Source organism: Pseudophryne corroboree, chromosome 7, assembly GCF_028390025.1.
Source record: "Pseudophryne corroboree isolate aPseCor3 chromosome 7, aPseCor3.hap2, whole genome shotgun sequence".
Taxonomy (NCBI): domain Eukaryota; kingdom Metazoa; phylum Chordata; class Amphibia; order Anura; family Myobatrachidae; genus Pseudophryne; species Pseudophryne corroboree.
This window is the reverse complement of record NC_086450.1, coordinates 66,762,542-66,777,588: the sequence shown is the minus strand read 5'-3', so window position 1 is coordinate 66,777,588 and position 15,047 is coordinate 66,762,542. Positions and strand designations below refer to the sequence as shown.

Genomic DNA, 15,047 nt, shown 5'->3' with positions numbered 1-15,047 from the left:
CTAAAAAAACAAAACAAAAAAATAATGAAAACCAACTAAACATAAAAAAACAAAACAAAAAGAAACAAAAACAAAAAATAAAATCCAAAACAAACAAACAAAAATAAGAATTTACTTACCGATAATTCTATTTCTCGGAGTCCGTAGTGGATGCTGGGGTTCCTGAAAGGACCATGGGGAATAGCGGCTCCGCAGGAGACAGGGCACAAAAAGTAAAGCTTTAGGATCAGGTGGTGTGCACTGGCTCCTCCCCCTATGACCCTCCTCCAAGCCTCAGTTAGGATACTGTGCCCGGACGAGCGTACACAATAAGGAAGGATTTTGAATCCCGGGTAAGACTCATACCAGCCACACCAATCACACTGTACAACCTGTGATCTGAACCCAGTTAACAGTATGATAACAGCGGAGCCTCTGAAAAGATGGCTCACAACAATAATAACCCGATTTTTGTAACTATGTACAAGTATTGCAGATAATCCGCACTTGGGATGGGCGCCCAGCATCCACTACGGACTCCGAGAAATAGAATTATCGGTAAGTAAATTCTTATTTTCTCTATCGTCCTAGTGGATGCTGGGGTTCCTGAAAGGACCATGGGGATAATACCAAAGCTCCCAAACGGGCGGGAGAGTGCGGATGACTCTGCAGCACCGAATGAGAGAACTCCAGGTCCTCCTTAGCCAGGGTATCAAATTTGTAGGATTTTACCAACGTGTTTGCCCCTGACTAAATAGCCGCTCGGCAAAGTTGTAAAGCCAAGACCCCTCGGGCAGCCGCCCAAGATAAGCCCACCTTCCTTGTGGAATGGGCATTTACATATTTTGGCTGTGGCAGGCCTGCCACAGAATGTGCAAGCTGAATTGTATTACACATCCAACTAGCAATAGTCTGCTTAGAAGCAAGAGCACCCAGTTTGTTGGGTGCATACAGGATAACAGCAAGTCAGTTTTCCTGACTCCAGCCGTCCTGGAACCTATATTTACAGGGCCCTGACAACATCTAGCAACCTGGAGTCCTCCAAGTCCCTAGTAGGCGCAAGGCACCAAAATAAGCTGGTTCAGGTGAAACACTGACACCACCTTAGGGAGAGAACTGGGGACGAGTCCGCAGCTCTGCCCTATCCAAATGGACAACCAGATATGGGCTTTTTTGAGAAAAAAACCACCAATTTGACACTCGCCTGGTCCAGGCCAGGGCCAAGAGCATGGTCACTTTTCATGCGAGATGCTTCAAATCCACAGATTTGACTGGTTTTAAACCAATGTGATTTGAGGAATCCCAGAACTACGTTGAGATCCCACAGTGCCACTGAAGGCACAAAAGGGGGTTGTATATGCAATACTCCCTTGACAAACTTCTGGACTTCAGGAACTGAAGCCACTTCTTTCTGGAAGAAAATCGACAGGGCCGAAATTTGAACCTTAATGGACCCCAATTTGAGGCCCATAGACACTCCTGTTTGCAGGAAATGCAGGAATCGACCGAGTTGAAATTTCTTCGTGGGGCCTTTCTGGCCTCACACCACGGAACATATTTTTGCCACATGTGGTGATAATGTTGTGCGGTCACCTCCTTTCTGGCTTTGACCAGGGTAGGAATGACCTCTTCCGGAATGCCTTTTTCCCTTAGGATCCGGCGTTCCACCGCCATGCCGTCAAACGCAGCTGCGGTAAGTCTTGGAACAGACATGGTACTTGCTGAAACAAGTCCCTTCTTAGCGGCAGAGGCCATAAGTCCTCTGTGAGCATCTCTTGAAGTTCCAGGTACCAAGTCCTTCTTGGCCAATCCGGAGCCATGAGTATAGTTCTTACTCCTCTACGTCTTATAAGTCTCAGTACCTTAGGTATGAGAAGCAGAGGATGGAACACATACACCGACTGGTACATCCATGGTGTTACCAGAACGTCCACAGCTATTGCCTGAGGGTCTCTTAACCTGGCGCAATACCTGTCCCGTTTTTTGTTCAGACGGGACGCCATCATGTCCACCTTTGGTATTTCCCAACGGTTTACAATCATGTGGAAAACTTCCCGATGAAGTTTCCACTCTGCCGGGTGGAGGTCGTGCCTGCTGAGGAAGTCTGCTTCCCAGTTTCCATTCCCGGAATGAAACACTGCTGACAGTGCTATCACATGATTTTCCGCCCAGCGAAAAGTCCTTGCAGTTTTTGCCATTGCCCTCCTGCTTCTTGTGTCGCCCTGTCTATTTACGTGGGCGACTGCCGTGATGTTTTTCCCACTGGATCAATACCGGCTGACCTTGAAGCAGAGGTCTTGCTAAGCTTAGAGTATTATAAATTTACCCTTAGCTCCAGTATATTTATGTGGAGAAAAGTCTCCAGACTTGATCACACTCCCTGGAAATTTTTTCCTTGTGTGACTGCTCCCCAGCCTCTCGGGCTGGCCTCCGTGGTCACCAGCATCCAATCCTGAATGCCGAATCTGCGGCCTTCTAGAAGATGAGCACTCTGTAACCACCACAGGAGAGACACCCTTGTCCTTGGATATAGGGTTATCCGCTGATGCATCTGAAGATGCGATCCGGACCATTTGTCCAGCAGATCCCACTGAAAAATTCTTGCGTGAAATCTGCCGAATGGAATTGCTTCGTAGGAAGTCACCATCTTTACCAGGACCCTTGTGCAATGATGCACTGATTTTAGGAGGTTCCTGACTAGCTCGGATAACTCCCTGGCTTTCTCTTCCGGGAGAAACACCTTTTTCTGGACTGTGTCCAGAATCATCCCTAGGCACAGCAGACTTGTCGTCGGGATCAGCTGCGATTTTGGAATATTTAGAATCCACCCGTGCTGTTGTAGCAGTATCCGAGATAGTGCTACTCCGACCTCCAACTGTTCCCTGGACTTTGCCCTTATCAGGAGATCGTCCAAGTAAGGGATAATTAAGACGCCTTTTCTTCGAAGAAGAATCATCATTTCGGCCATTACCTTGGTAAAGACCTGGGGTGCCGTGGACAATCCAAACGGCAGCGTCTGAAACGGATAGTGACAGTTCTGTACCACGAACCTGAGGTACCCTTAGTGAGAAGGGCAAATTTTGGACATGGAGGTAAGCATCCCTGATGTCTCGGGACACTATATAGTCCCCTTCTTCCTGGTTCGTTATCACTGCTCTGAGTGACTCCATCTTGATTTGAACCTTTGTAAGTGTTCAAATTTTTTTAGATTTAGAATAGGTCTCACCTAGCCTTCTGGCTTCAGTACCACAATATAATGTGGAATAATACCCCTTTTCTTGTTGTAGGAGGGGTAATTTGATTATCACCTGCTGGGAATACAGCTTGTGAATTGTTTCCCATACTGCCTCCTTGTCGGAGGGAGACCTTGGTAAACCAGACTTCAGGAGCCTGCGAAGGGGAAACGTCTCGACATTCCAATCTGTACCCCTGGGATACTACATGTAGGATCCAGGGGTCCTGTACGGTCCCAGCGTCATGCTGAGAGCTTGGCAGAAGCGGTGGAACGCTTCTGTTCCTGGAAATGGGCTGCCTGCTGCAGTCTTCTTCCCTTTCCTCTATCCCTGGGCAGATATGACTCTTATAGGGACGAAAGGACTGAGGCTGAAAAGACGGTGTCTTTTTCTGCAGAGATGTGACTTAGGGTAAAAACGGTGGATTTTCCAGCAGTTGCCGTGGCCACCAGGTCCGATGGACCGACCCCAAATAACTCCTCTTCCTTTATACGGCAATACACCTTTGTGCCGTTTGGAATCTGCATCACCTGACCACTGTCGTGTCCATAAACATCTTCTGGCAGATATGGACATCGCACTTACTCTTGATGCCAGAGTGCAAATATCCCTCTGTGCATCTCGCATATATAGAAAATGCATCCTTTAAATGCTCTATAGTCAATAAAATACTGTCCCTGTCAAGGGTATCAATATTTTTAGTCAGGGAATCCGACCAAGCCACCCCAGCTCTGCACATCCAGGCTGAGGCGATCGCTGGTCGCAGTATAACACCAGTATGTGTGTATATACTTTTTATGATATTTTCCAGCCTCCTGTCAGCTGGCTCCTTGAGGACGGCCCTATCTATAGACGGTACCGCCACTTGTTTTGATAAGCGTGTGAGCGCCTTATCCACCCTAAGGGGTGTTTCCCAACGCGCCCTAACTTCTGGCGGGAAAGGGTATACCGCCCATAATTTTCTATCGGGGGGAACCCACGCATCATCACACACTTCATTTAATTTATCTGATTCAGGAAAAACTACGGTAGTTTTTTCACATCCCACATAATACCCTCTTTTGTGGTACTTGTAGTATCAGAAATATGTAACACCTCCTTCATTGCCCTTAACGTGTGGCCCTAATAAGGAATACGTTTGTTTATTCACCGTCGACACTGGATTCAGTGTCCGTGTCTGTGTCGACCGACTAAAGTAAACGGGCGTTTTAAAACCCCTGACGGTGTTTCTGAGACGTCTGGACCGGTACTAATTGTTTGTCGGCCGTCTCATGTCGTCAACCGACCTTGCAGCGTGTTGACATTATCACGTAATTCCCTAAATAAGCCATCCATTCCGGTGTCGACTCCCTAGAGAGTGACATCACCATTACAGGCAATTGCTCCGCCTCCTCACCAACATCGTCCTCATACATGTCGACACACACGTACCGACACACAGCACACACACAGGGAATGCTCTGATAGAGGACAGGACCCACTAGCCCTTTGGAGAGACAGAGGAAGAGTTTGCCAGCACACACCAAAAACGCTATAATTATATAGGGACAACCTTATATAAGTGTTTTCCCTTATAGCATCTTTTATATATTTCTAACGCCAAATTAGTGCCCCCCCCTCTCTGTTTTAACCCTGTTTCTGTAGTGCAGTGCAGGGGAGAGCCTGGGAGCCTTCCCTCCAGCCTTTCTGTGAGGGAAAATGGCGCTGTGTGCTGAGGAGATAGGCCCCGCCCCTTTTTCGGCGGGCTCGTCTCCCGCTCTTTAATGGATTCTGGCAGGGGTTAAATATCTCCATATAGCCCCCGGAGGCTATATGTGAGGTATTTTTAGCCAAAAAAGGTTTTCATTTGCCTCCCAGGGCGCCCCCCTCCCAGCGCCCTGCACCCTCAGTGACTGCCGTGTGAAGTATGCTGAGAGGAAATGGCGCACAGCTGCAGTGCTGTGCGCTACCTTAAGAAGACTGAGGAGTCTTCTGCCGCCGATTCTGGACCTCTTCTCGTTTCAGCATCTGCAAGGGGGCCGGCGGCGAGGCTCCGGTGACCATCCAGGCTGTACCTGTGATCGTCCCTCTGGAGCTAATGTCCAGTAGCCAAAGAAGCCAATCCATCCTGCACGCAGGTGAGTTCACTTCTTCTCCCCTAAGTCCCTCGTTGCAGTGATCCTGTTGCCAGCAGGACTCACTGTAAAATAAAAAACCTAAGCTAAACTTTTCTAAGCAGCTCTTTAGGAGAGCCACCTAGATTGCACCCTTCTCGGCCGGGCACAAAAATCTAACTGAGGCTTGGAGGAGGGTCATAGGGGGAGGAGCCAGTGCACACCACCTGATCCTAAAGCTTTACTTTTTGTGCCCTGTCTCCTGCGGAGCCGCTATTCCCCATGGTCCTTTCAGGAACCCCAGCATCCACTAGGACGATAGAGAAATAACGAATATGAAAGGCTTATTCTGTGCTCTAAGCTATCATGGTCAATGTTCCTCCAGATCATGCATTTCATAAAATGCAGGCCGGGTGTGACCATAGTTTAGTCCGACAACATGGGTGTACAAGTCTGGATGTTGGACTACAGTGCTTGTTCCAAGTCCAGTTTACTTTACAGGTCACATCTGTACTCCTGTGCTACTGGAGGAAGCCTGCCAGGTATAGCCTAGAGCACTGGATAAAACACTGCTTAACATACTCTGGGGTATATTCAATTGACGTCGATAGCTGCCGTCTGTCGAAAAGACGGCAGTTTTCGACTTTTTAGGTCGGAAGGGGTTCCAACCTATTCAATATTTTCTACAAGTTGAGAAATTCGACTTGTTGAAAAGCACGTGGATCGGCTGTATAGCTGGCGATCCACGTGCTTGTGTCGAAAACGGGGCCAAAACCGAAAGGTTTTGGCCCCCTTTTCCACCATCTCAGTCCGACATCAAAAGATTTTGTCGGACTGAGATACGGACCCAGAGGAGGAGAGGGGGGAGAGCCGCAGCAGGATGTCACACAGCCGCGCCGCTCACGGCAGCTTCCACCCGGCTCCAGCAAGCGGTTGTGAGGTCGGGCGGCTGTGTGACATCCTTCTGCAGCGCTGATCTCCTCTGGCTGCCGGCGGCTGTCTCCCCCTGCCCCCTCTCCTCCTCTGGGTTCCTCATCTCAATTTGACTTGAAAAAGTTGAATTGAGATGGGATAGAATAGGGGTTGTCGAATCACAGGTTGTCGAATCCATTCCTGACAAATGCATGTCGGAATGGATCAGACGCCAATTGAATATACCCCTCTATGTAGCAAATTACATTAGAGGGCCTGATAACCGGACTATTTTATTAAACTTACCAGCTTCTCTGCAGCCAGATACAACATAGTTAAAGTTAAATAAGCACAACATAATATGATCGCCTGCCAAATCCTATTGTTGAAAATAGAAAAAAAAAAAGGGAATTTTTTCTAAATTTAACGGAAACAGCTGAAATCCCCAGATCTCAAGCAGATAGTATTATATCTTCAAGGTGTGTGTAAGCTACTTGGCTCCAATATTTTATTGTTTAACAGCACTAATGCATTCCAGATGCTGTCTGGCTTATGGCTCTCGCGCAGTGTGGTTCAAAAGGTCGGCAGTAAAAAGACAGACGCCAAAATGGTCGATATGCACAAGGCCGACGTGAAAAGATCTGCACAGAAATGGTCGACACATAAAAAGATCAACACACGGATTTTATGGTTTTGGGTGTCAGACTCTACGTTTCAGCACACGAAACCCCAATTAGTTTATTGCTTTTCTCACCATGCTTCACGCAAGGTTACCGTTTCCAATCATGGTCCACGTGACTGGTAGTGCAGAGGTTCCCAAACTGTGTGCCGTGGCTCCCTGGGGTGCCTCGGGACACTTGCAGGGGTGCCCTGGGTTGGAGGTCCAGGACCAATTCAAATTATTCATGGTCAATATAATAGGCAAAACAAGTGCTGGTGGCTGCCAATCATAAAATATGTGATCAAACAGAAGTAAATCTTGTCCCTCACCACACAACTGACCCTAAGGATGACATATAAACGCGATCTACTTAATGTAATATTTCTTTCTAAATTTCTCAATAAGAAATTTTTGGCCTAGGGGTGCCGTGAAAAAAATTCTGATATTCTAGGGTGCCGTGATTAAAAAAAAGTTTGGAAACCACTGTGGTAGTGTATGAAGAAGTTAATATAAAAATGTAAAAACAAAACAAAACCAACTTGTGTCGACCATTTGAACCCATCAACCTTTTGACCAGGTTGAACATATGTTGTCGACTTACTGAATGTCGACCTATCATCCTTGCAGGTTCGCTACGCTCGCCACAGGATCTATTCCCACTCTATGGGTGTCGTGGACACCCACGAGTGGCAGTAGCCCTGGTGAGCTGGGATTCCGGCGTCGGTATCCTGAACGCCAGAATCCCGACAGCCGGCATTTTAACTGGAATCCAAAAAAAACAGGTCTTCAAGTTCTGCAGATCTGTGACCACCACACTAGATCCTGAGAGAGGGGGATCTAGCCTCTACCGGCCATGTGTACTAAAATTTGAGAGCTGCTTTAAACGAGGATTCACATTTGCATCCAATACTTGGCTTCTACAGCTTGTCAATCTGAAACATTATGACAATGTATAAGTGAAATATCCTAATATCCTTGCCTTTTTTTTTTTTTTTTTTTAACTCCTCTTCTCTAAACTGGAATATTAGCCATGTTTGCACACATCTCCTCTTCCTAAGGGGTAATACTCTGACACTGTTGCTATAGGGAACATGAGTAAAGAGCTTGTTAATGTGATGTAACTGTAGCACTGCAGGAACCGTGCTCCCTACTTCCTGCACCAGCAACTGCGGGAAAGCAATACACAAAGTGAGGCTATAGCGATACAACGGAAATATCCTATAGCGCCTATTCAAACGGTTTACCTCAATATAAGCTGGATCATTGCTGGCATCTCGGATATGTGGATGCCAATCTTTGGGAGGCTTCATTAAGTGCTTTCCATCTATAACGAACCATGCTAGCCGGGGCCAACCTAAAAAAATAAGAGAACATGCCCAACTTACTTAATGGTTATATATGTTGATGCTATGTATGTGAATGAGTGGTAGAATTTCACCACCACCACGTTCTGCATAACCTAGTGTGCTGAGTGGTACAAATATAAATGGTTTCTTGGTATAGGCCACAAAAATGGGCATAATTCCGCCTTCCCACAGAACGACCCTAAAACTGAAAATCGTGGCGTCACATTTGGGACATGTGGCCTGTGGTGGAGAAGCAGAGTTTGCAGTGTTCAAACTCACAGGACCAGGGCCGGGTATGGGTTGATAGATAGACGGTGTCTAGTTAGACCAGGGATGGGGAACCTTCAGCCCTCCAGCTGTTGTTGAACTACACATCCCAGCATGCCCTGCAACAGTTTTAGCATGACCAAATACCAAAAGTGTAGCAAGGCATGCTGGTATGTGTAGTTCAAGAACAGCTGGAGGGCCGAAGGTTACCCACCCCTGAGTTAAGACGGACATTTGGTCGACAGGGTGAAAATGTCGACAGGGTCAAAAGGTCGACACGAAAAGGGTAGACACCATGTCTTTTGCATTTTTTTGGTTTGTGTGGACAGTTTTGTCATCTGGGACCCCCAATTGTAGAAAGGCATCCGCTCGCCACAAGGTTTATAACCAACTATGTCGACATGGACAGAGAAGGTATGAAATCCACAAACATGCAAAAAATTTTTTTTTTAAAGTGTCTTTATATCGATCTTTTGACCCTGTCGACCGAATGTCTGTCTAACATGTGGTGTCTATATATTGACTGTCTAACTAGACACTGTCTATAAACCGGATACCCCAGGGCCTATATCCAGTAAATAAGATCTATATAACTGCTGTCACTAATTGCAGATATACAGAGTAACATCTTTCGACCAGCTCCTGTCACCCCATCACTCTGTCCCCTGCAGTGACAGCCAGTCTCTCACTACACGTCTGACTCGGGACCCACCATACAGGATTATTTTATTATTTCTGTTTGTCCTATCTCACAAAACAAGCAATAAGAGTATCTTCCCGTGGGGTGAGCAGGGGATCTTCACCTTTGAATGTCACCACTTCTCCTGTCTGAGCCTTTGGCAGTCCTTTTTGGCAGGCATCTGTTGTAAGTGCCAACGACACCCCACAACTACCCAGGAGGAAGCCGATCTGCTGGCTGCCTGCGTCCTGCGTAAAAGCAAAGTGTGAGAAACTGGGTATACCCATCATATTACACTCATGCCAAACAGCTGACAGGATAAGTTACCTTTCTGGTAAGGGGTACTTCAATGGGCACGGGAATAAGGTCTGAAAGGAGGCACCCATAAAATGCCACCATGAACATCACAGGGTCATTATTGGGAAACACAAGAGCCACCTGCACATGTAATGGATGGTAGATAAAATGGTCATGTTATTATAAATACTTAGAACATACTTTAATACTGTAATAAACCTGTCTGTGGACTGATCTACGTCCCTTAAGGTGGGTACACACTGACTGATATAGCGGGCATTCTCTTGAATGGCCGATATATTGCGGGTCCGTCGGCCGGTGTGTATGGCTGATACGTCTGTGAACTCAGTCGTTCACAGACGTATCGCGTCGGCCCCGCTGCACAGCCGACGGCCAATATAGCTACCGATATATTGGTTCGTCGCTGTGTGTGTACGGGCGGTCGGCTGACATGCTGCGACAGCCGGCGGTGATTGACAGCTGAACTGGGCGGACGTGTGTACACGCCCGCCCAGTTCATGACATCAGTCCCCGACGGATCGGGCAGTATGTATGCTCAACACACTGCCCGATCCGTCCATAGATAAATCTACCAATCAATTGATCGGCAGATATATCTGTCAGTGTGTACCCACCTTTAGACACAACACAATATTAGTTTTATAAAAGTGTCTCCAGTAAAACTGACCGCTAAAGATAGTCTTGTGCATTACAGTTCAGGTTATTATTATCAAAACAACTAATGTCCCTATTTTCTTAAAATTACAAAATAATAGACATGTAATTTTCATTCTGTAAGTAAGACTATGGGGGATCAAGCCTTTTAAAGAGTGTACAAGTTGCTCATAGCTAACAATTAAATTCTAGTTAGCATTTAACATTGGTTGCTATGGGCAACTTCTCTTCTTTTGCCCCCCTTCCCCTGTGTACTGTGAGCTCTGTAAAGCCACGTAAGGTAGGCTGACCATATTATCCCTTTAACCTGGGACACTCATGAATTACACAGGTTCTGTGGCTGCTTAAAACCAGTTGAAATGCAGGCTTGTAGTCAGCCAGCCACAGAACCTGTGTAATTCATGAGTGTCCCAGGTTAAAGGGATAATATGGTCAGCCTATGTAAGGTCATTTGCTTTAGACAAAACAGTTGCAGTACTTAAAGGGCAACTTAAACTAAGATAACACTTGCCTCATATAAACACAACGTATAACATTCATAGAAAGTCTGTCTTCAGAAACCAAGATACAGCACTACTCCATAACATCTACTGTGCAGCTGAGCACAAGATACTGTCCTCTATGATCAGTGATTTTCTGGCTAAGAACAACTTCAGCAGATCTGCCCAGGAGCCAGGGTTTAGCTGCAGAAAACACTGCGGTTCTCCAGGCAGAAGTGCTTGGCACATAACCAGCAGACCCACTAATATGACCACTTCCACCAGATAGAAAATGCTTTGCTCATGGCATTTCCCACCTAATTGCAGTCACCTGTGTTAAACTGTTTTTAAACACAGGTGACTGCAATCGGTAATTAATTGGGAAGTCCGGGACAGAGCATTTTGTACCTGGTGGAAGGAGTCATGTTGGAGAGTCTGGAGTAGGTGTGAACTGACCATGGCATGATCCCACACTCAATGTGCCAGCTTCTTAATCTTCAAGAACCTGCTGCATCAACTGCTGTAAAAGGCGGCAATTTGACTCCTGACCCTAACCCTCCTGGGGGTGATCTAAACCCTTTATAGTGGTCTTGCTGTATAAGCCAGACACCTTCATGGCATCTGAATATTACCTACCCGGTCTCCTGGTTTAAGAAGAGACTCATTCTTGCTGGTCAGCTTGCTTAAGAGGGTGTATGCTAGTTTAACACTCCGGCTCCATAATTTGCCTAATAGAGAAAAAAAAAAACAACCACCCCAAAACATTGGTCTCCATTAAATTAAAATAAAATCATAATTGTCAACTTAAGAAACCTCTGCAAAAGTTGGACAGCCTTTCGGGCATATTTAATGAGCGAATTGCCAGCTAAAATCTCTGTGGCACAGGGACAGGCTATTAAATGAAAAAGCCTTTTTTCGCCGCAGGGACTACTGCGCGGAATCAGTGGGGTTTCCCCGCGTGTACCCCCTCAATTTTGCAGTTGTCTCGCTGACTTTTACTTACAGTTCATGAAGCTGCGGGGTCCAGACCACCATCAGGGATTCATGCTTGGGGTTATAACCACTAACTGAATATAACCGTGCAAGGTAGTGACATCAGTGAGGCTGATGGCAGGAAGCGTAAACCTGCAGTAGGTAACACGGTCCTGCTATATCTGTATTTCTTTTCTCATTGCCGAACAGTGGCCTTTCATCTTTAATTTCCCATACTAGCAAAAGGTAGAGTGCTGACAAAACAGAAATAACTAGAACAAGATAGTCTTTCTGGAGAAAGTACATTTATATGACCAATTTCACACTTCTGGGGACATTTCCATTTTCAGATACATAAAGTGTGGATTATGTCTTCTAGCATATAAAAGAAAGTTATTTGCAGCAGTTTAATGTGATAAGCAACCTCTAAGACATGGCCTAAAGGCCATTAAAAAAATAAGACCATAATCTATAATGGTCTGTCCAGTCTATAACATGTGTGTTGCAGTGGGGGCCCGGGAGCAACCTGCTCGTCCCAAGTGCTCCCACTTCTGCCAGCGATGGGACAGAGGATGGAGTACCTGCCAGGAACAGGTAAGAATGCAGCTGTGGGGTGGGAGTGGGGTGGGAGGATTTGGCTGTGCAGGTTAGGGCCTTCACTTGTAGTAATAACAATACTTTATTTTTCATATTCTGGCTGATAAACAAATCATCTAACAAAAACGATTCAGCCACGTACAGAACCCTAATCTGAAAATAAAAACAAAAGTGCTTTATACAGTCAACGATCTCGCACTTTGGTTCCTGGACGTGAAAACCACAATATAAGAAACAAAAGTCATGCAGATTTTGGCAAAACTCAAACCTAGCGAATACAAAGCAAAGCCTTTTTATAGTCATCTGTGCAAAAGCAAAAAGAGGAAGAGAACAAGTGAGCTATATACCATAGGTGAGTGTGTACAATGCTTTCCCGGTGGAGTCCAAGGAAGTAAGACAAGGGGCTTTCGGTTGAGTGGTCCCCCAACGATGTAGAGCAGTCAGCAATGAAGGAGGCCAGTTCGACACAACGCCAAGAGGTTCTCCTTTGAGCAATGCCACCTCCGTGCCTTCAGGTTTTGGCTGGTTGGGGTCTGGCTGCTGGACTAAACAATGTGACAGGGTAATAGTTCAGTATGAGGAGCAAGCACTCATTCCCAAAAACAAAGATCTAAACAGCACGCCAAATAAGAGACCAACGTCCTCCACTATTACCTTCCAGAAGCTCTTCAAAATCATCCAAAAAGAACTCTCTGAGCGGTGGACGCTTTGGCCTTTTTAGGGTATTTAGAAGTTGCTGAATTTTGGAAGAGACTCTGCTGTTGACTGGCACACCTACCCGGGAGGAACGTGGAGCATTAAGACCGATGTGTACATTTCATTTTTAGCATGTCTACTCAAAGCATTTAATAATACTAACGCACCATCAGCTGTTTCTAATATGCTGCTGTTGAACCCCCGTGGCACTCCACGAACAGATGCCACCTGCGGACGCTCATGATGGGAGTTTCCTAGGAGTCCGGTAGTCACGTCAGGTGGCGCAGAAAGACTCTCTGGTTATCAGGATGAAGAAATGACACATGGTACTGATCATAGTCTGAAACCTTATGATGTCACCCAATTATCAAACGCCTCTGTCTTGGTCACTGCCGTGACATAATATTAGCAATTAAAACTTTTCTCTGCTAGTTAATGCCATCAATGACTTCTATAAAGGCTGTACGCCTTCCAACAGGAAATGTCTTTGAAAACAAACGTCCAATGTCAACAACCTTTACGTATGCCAGAATCCTTAACACTCTGCCATGACATTGACCAACTTCTCCTGCTAGGTTGGCAGTCTGCCTTAAGTCTACCTGGCCAATATTACAGTGCTACTCTATTCGTAAAGAATTGCCAGCACATGCCCCGATACTGACCTATCTGGGCATGCGCCATGAGGTCTGCCAACATGGTGGCAGCTGCGATGACAGGGCAACTGTTGGAGGCAGCAGGCTTGGCTCCTGGGTGGGATGAGGTGGAGGATGCTGATGATGAGGTGGAGGAGCCCTGGGTTACTCTGCTAATCCAGGGCTCTACGCTGGAATGATCTTGAAGCGGCGTGGATGTGATGCGTCCCTGACGGAGCAATGAGCCCTCATCCTCCGAAGCTGACGAGGTGTCTGTGAGCAAAATAACCATGACAGCTAAGTAACAATGCTGGCTGCACATTGCAGAATACATAAGGACCAAAAAGGAAAATCAGACAGTCTGTTAAGACATAGGGAAAAAAAGTGCAGTATTGTATGAAGGAGAGAACCTTCACCGGTAACATCACCCAGGAGGACAACACAAATCAGTAAGCAGACAATGAGGTTTATTCTTCATCCAGGCAATGCTATAGTTACCTGGTGGGGTGTAGGTCTCTACAGAAGATTGGACGAGGGCAGAGCGTCTTTTAGAAGGCATGGGCATTTTCCGTTCCTTGTATTTGGCCAACGCTGCTTGCACAGCCTCTGTGTGAACATCTGCACATGAGACAAGAAGTTGGTCTACGGATGGAGACATTTGAGAATGGAGAGTAAATAGTAACAGTAGCTGGTGTATTATCTAGAGCAGAGGTGAGATATAATGAACATGAGTGAGGAAAGAGATGCAAGGACGGGTTTAGTATGAAATACCTACAATCAACAATTGAGCGACGGTCAAAATACCAACAAGGTCAAAATACAGACATTTAAAATGTCGACAGGTCAAAATACCGTCATTTAAGAGGTCGACAAGTTTTTCATTGTTTTTTTTGTGTGTGTATGTCGACATGGACACTGTATAAGTGTGCAGTGTACCCTCGCATCAGCACACTATTATATTCCCCCTCCAGGCCCACTGGGATGGTAAAGTATGAACAAGTGGGTGTCAATGAAAAAATCATGAAAAACTCATGTTGACTTTTTGACCTGTTCACATTTAAAATGTCAGTATTTTGACCTTGTCGGTATTTTCACCGCCAGGATTTTGATTGTAGATAAACGGACCACATCCCGCAATAACTATGTACATCAGTGTTTCACAAATGCAGTCCTCCTGGTGCCCTAACAGTCCAAGTTTTAAGGATATTCATGCTTAAGCACAGATGGTTTAATGAAAATGACTGAGGTGCTAATTAAGCAACTCGTGCTTAAACATGGATAGCATTGAAACCTGGGCTGCTAGGGTGCATTAAGGATCAAGGGGTAGACGTAATAAAGCTTCTAAAATAGACAAGTTTAGGTGTTGACCACATCAACCAATCAGATTCTAGCTATCATTTCTCCATTGCATTCTGGATAATGAAAGAGAGAAACTGAATGGTTACTAAGAGCAACACCACCACTTGTCTGTTTTAGAAACTAGTACATCTACCCCCAGGTTTGAACAACACTGGTGTACATGTAATAAA

The 15,047-nt window shown here is 45.9% G+C and overlaps 1 protein-coding gene across 7 annotated transcripts in view; it reads right to left on the bottom strand.

Moving 5' to 3' along the window:
• The window catches only part of DIP2A (disco interacting protein 2 homolog A), a 152,069-nt gene that overhangs the window by 23,592 nt on the left and 113,430 nt on the right, over positions 1-15,047 (bottom strand). For 4 of the 7 annotated variants that reach the window (XM_063933257.1, XM_063933261.1, XM_063933259.1 and 1 more), the window contains 9 exons: positions 14,017-14,160; positions 13,549-13,791; positions 13,054-13,182; positions 12,845-12,964; positions 12,538-12,735; positions 11,258-11,349; positions 9,498-9,608; positions 9,295-9,418; positions 8,123-8,232 (listed from right to left, as the gene is read on the bottom strand). In XM_063933257.1, coding sequence (XP_063789327.1) covers positions 8,123-8,232; positions 9,295-9,418; positions 9,498-9,608; positions 11,258-11,349; positions 12,538-12,735; positions 12,845-12,964; positions 13,054-13,182; positions 13,549-13,791; positions 14,017-14,160 — 1,271 coding nt within the window. The remainder of the gene's footprint in view (positions 1-8,122; positions 8,233-9,294; positions 9,419-9,497; positions 9,609-11,257; positions 11,350-12,537; positions 12,736-12,844; positions 12,965-13,053; positions 13,183-13,548; positions 13,792-14,016; positions 14,161-15,047) is intronic. The other 3 variants (XM_063933258.1, XM_063933260.1, XM_063933263.1) reach the window with 1 other exon arrangement.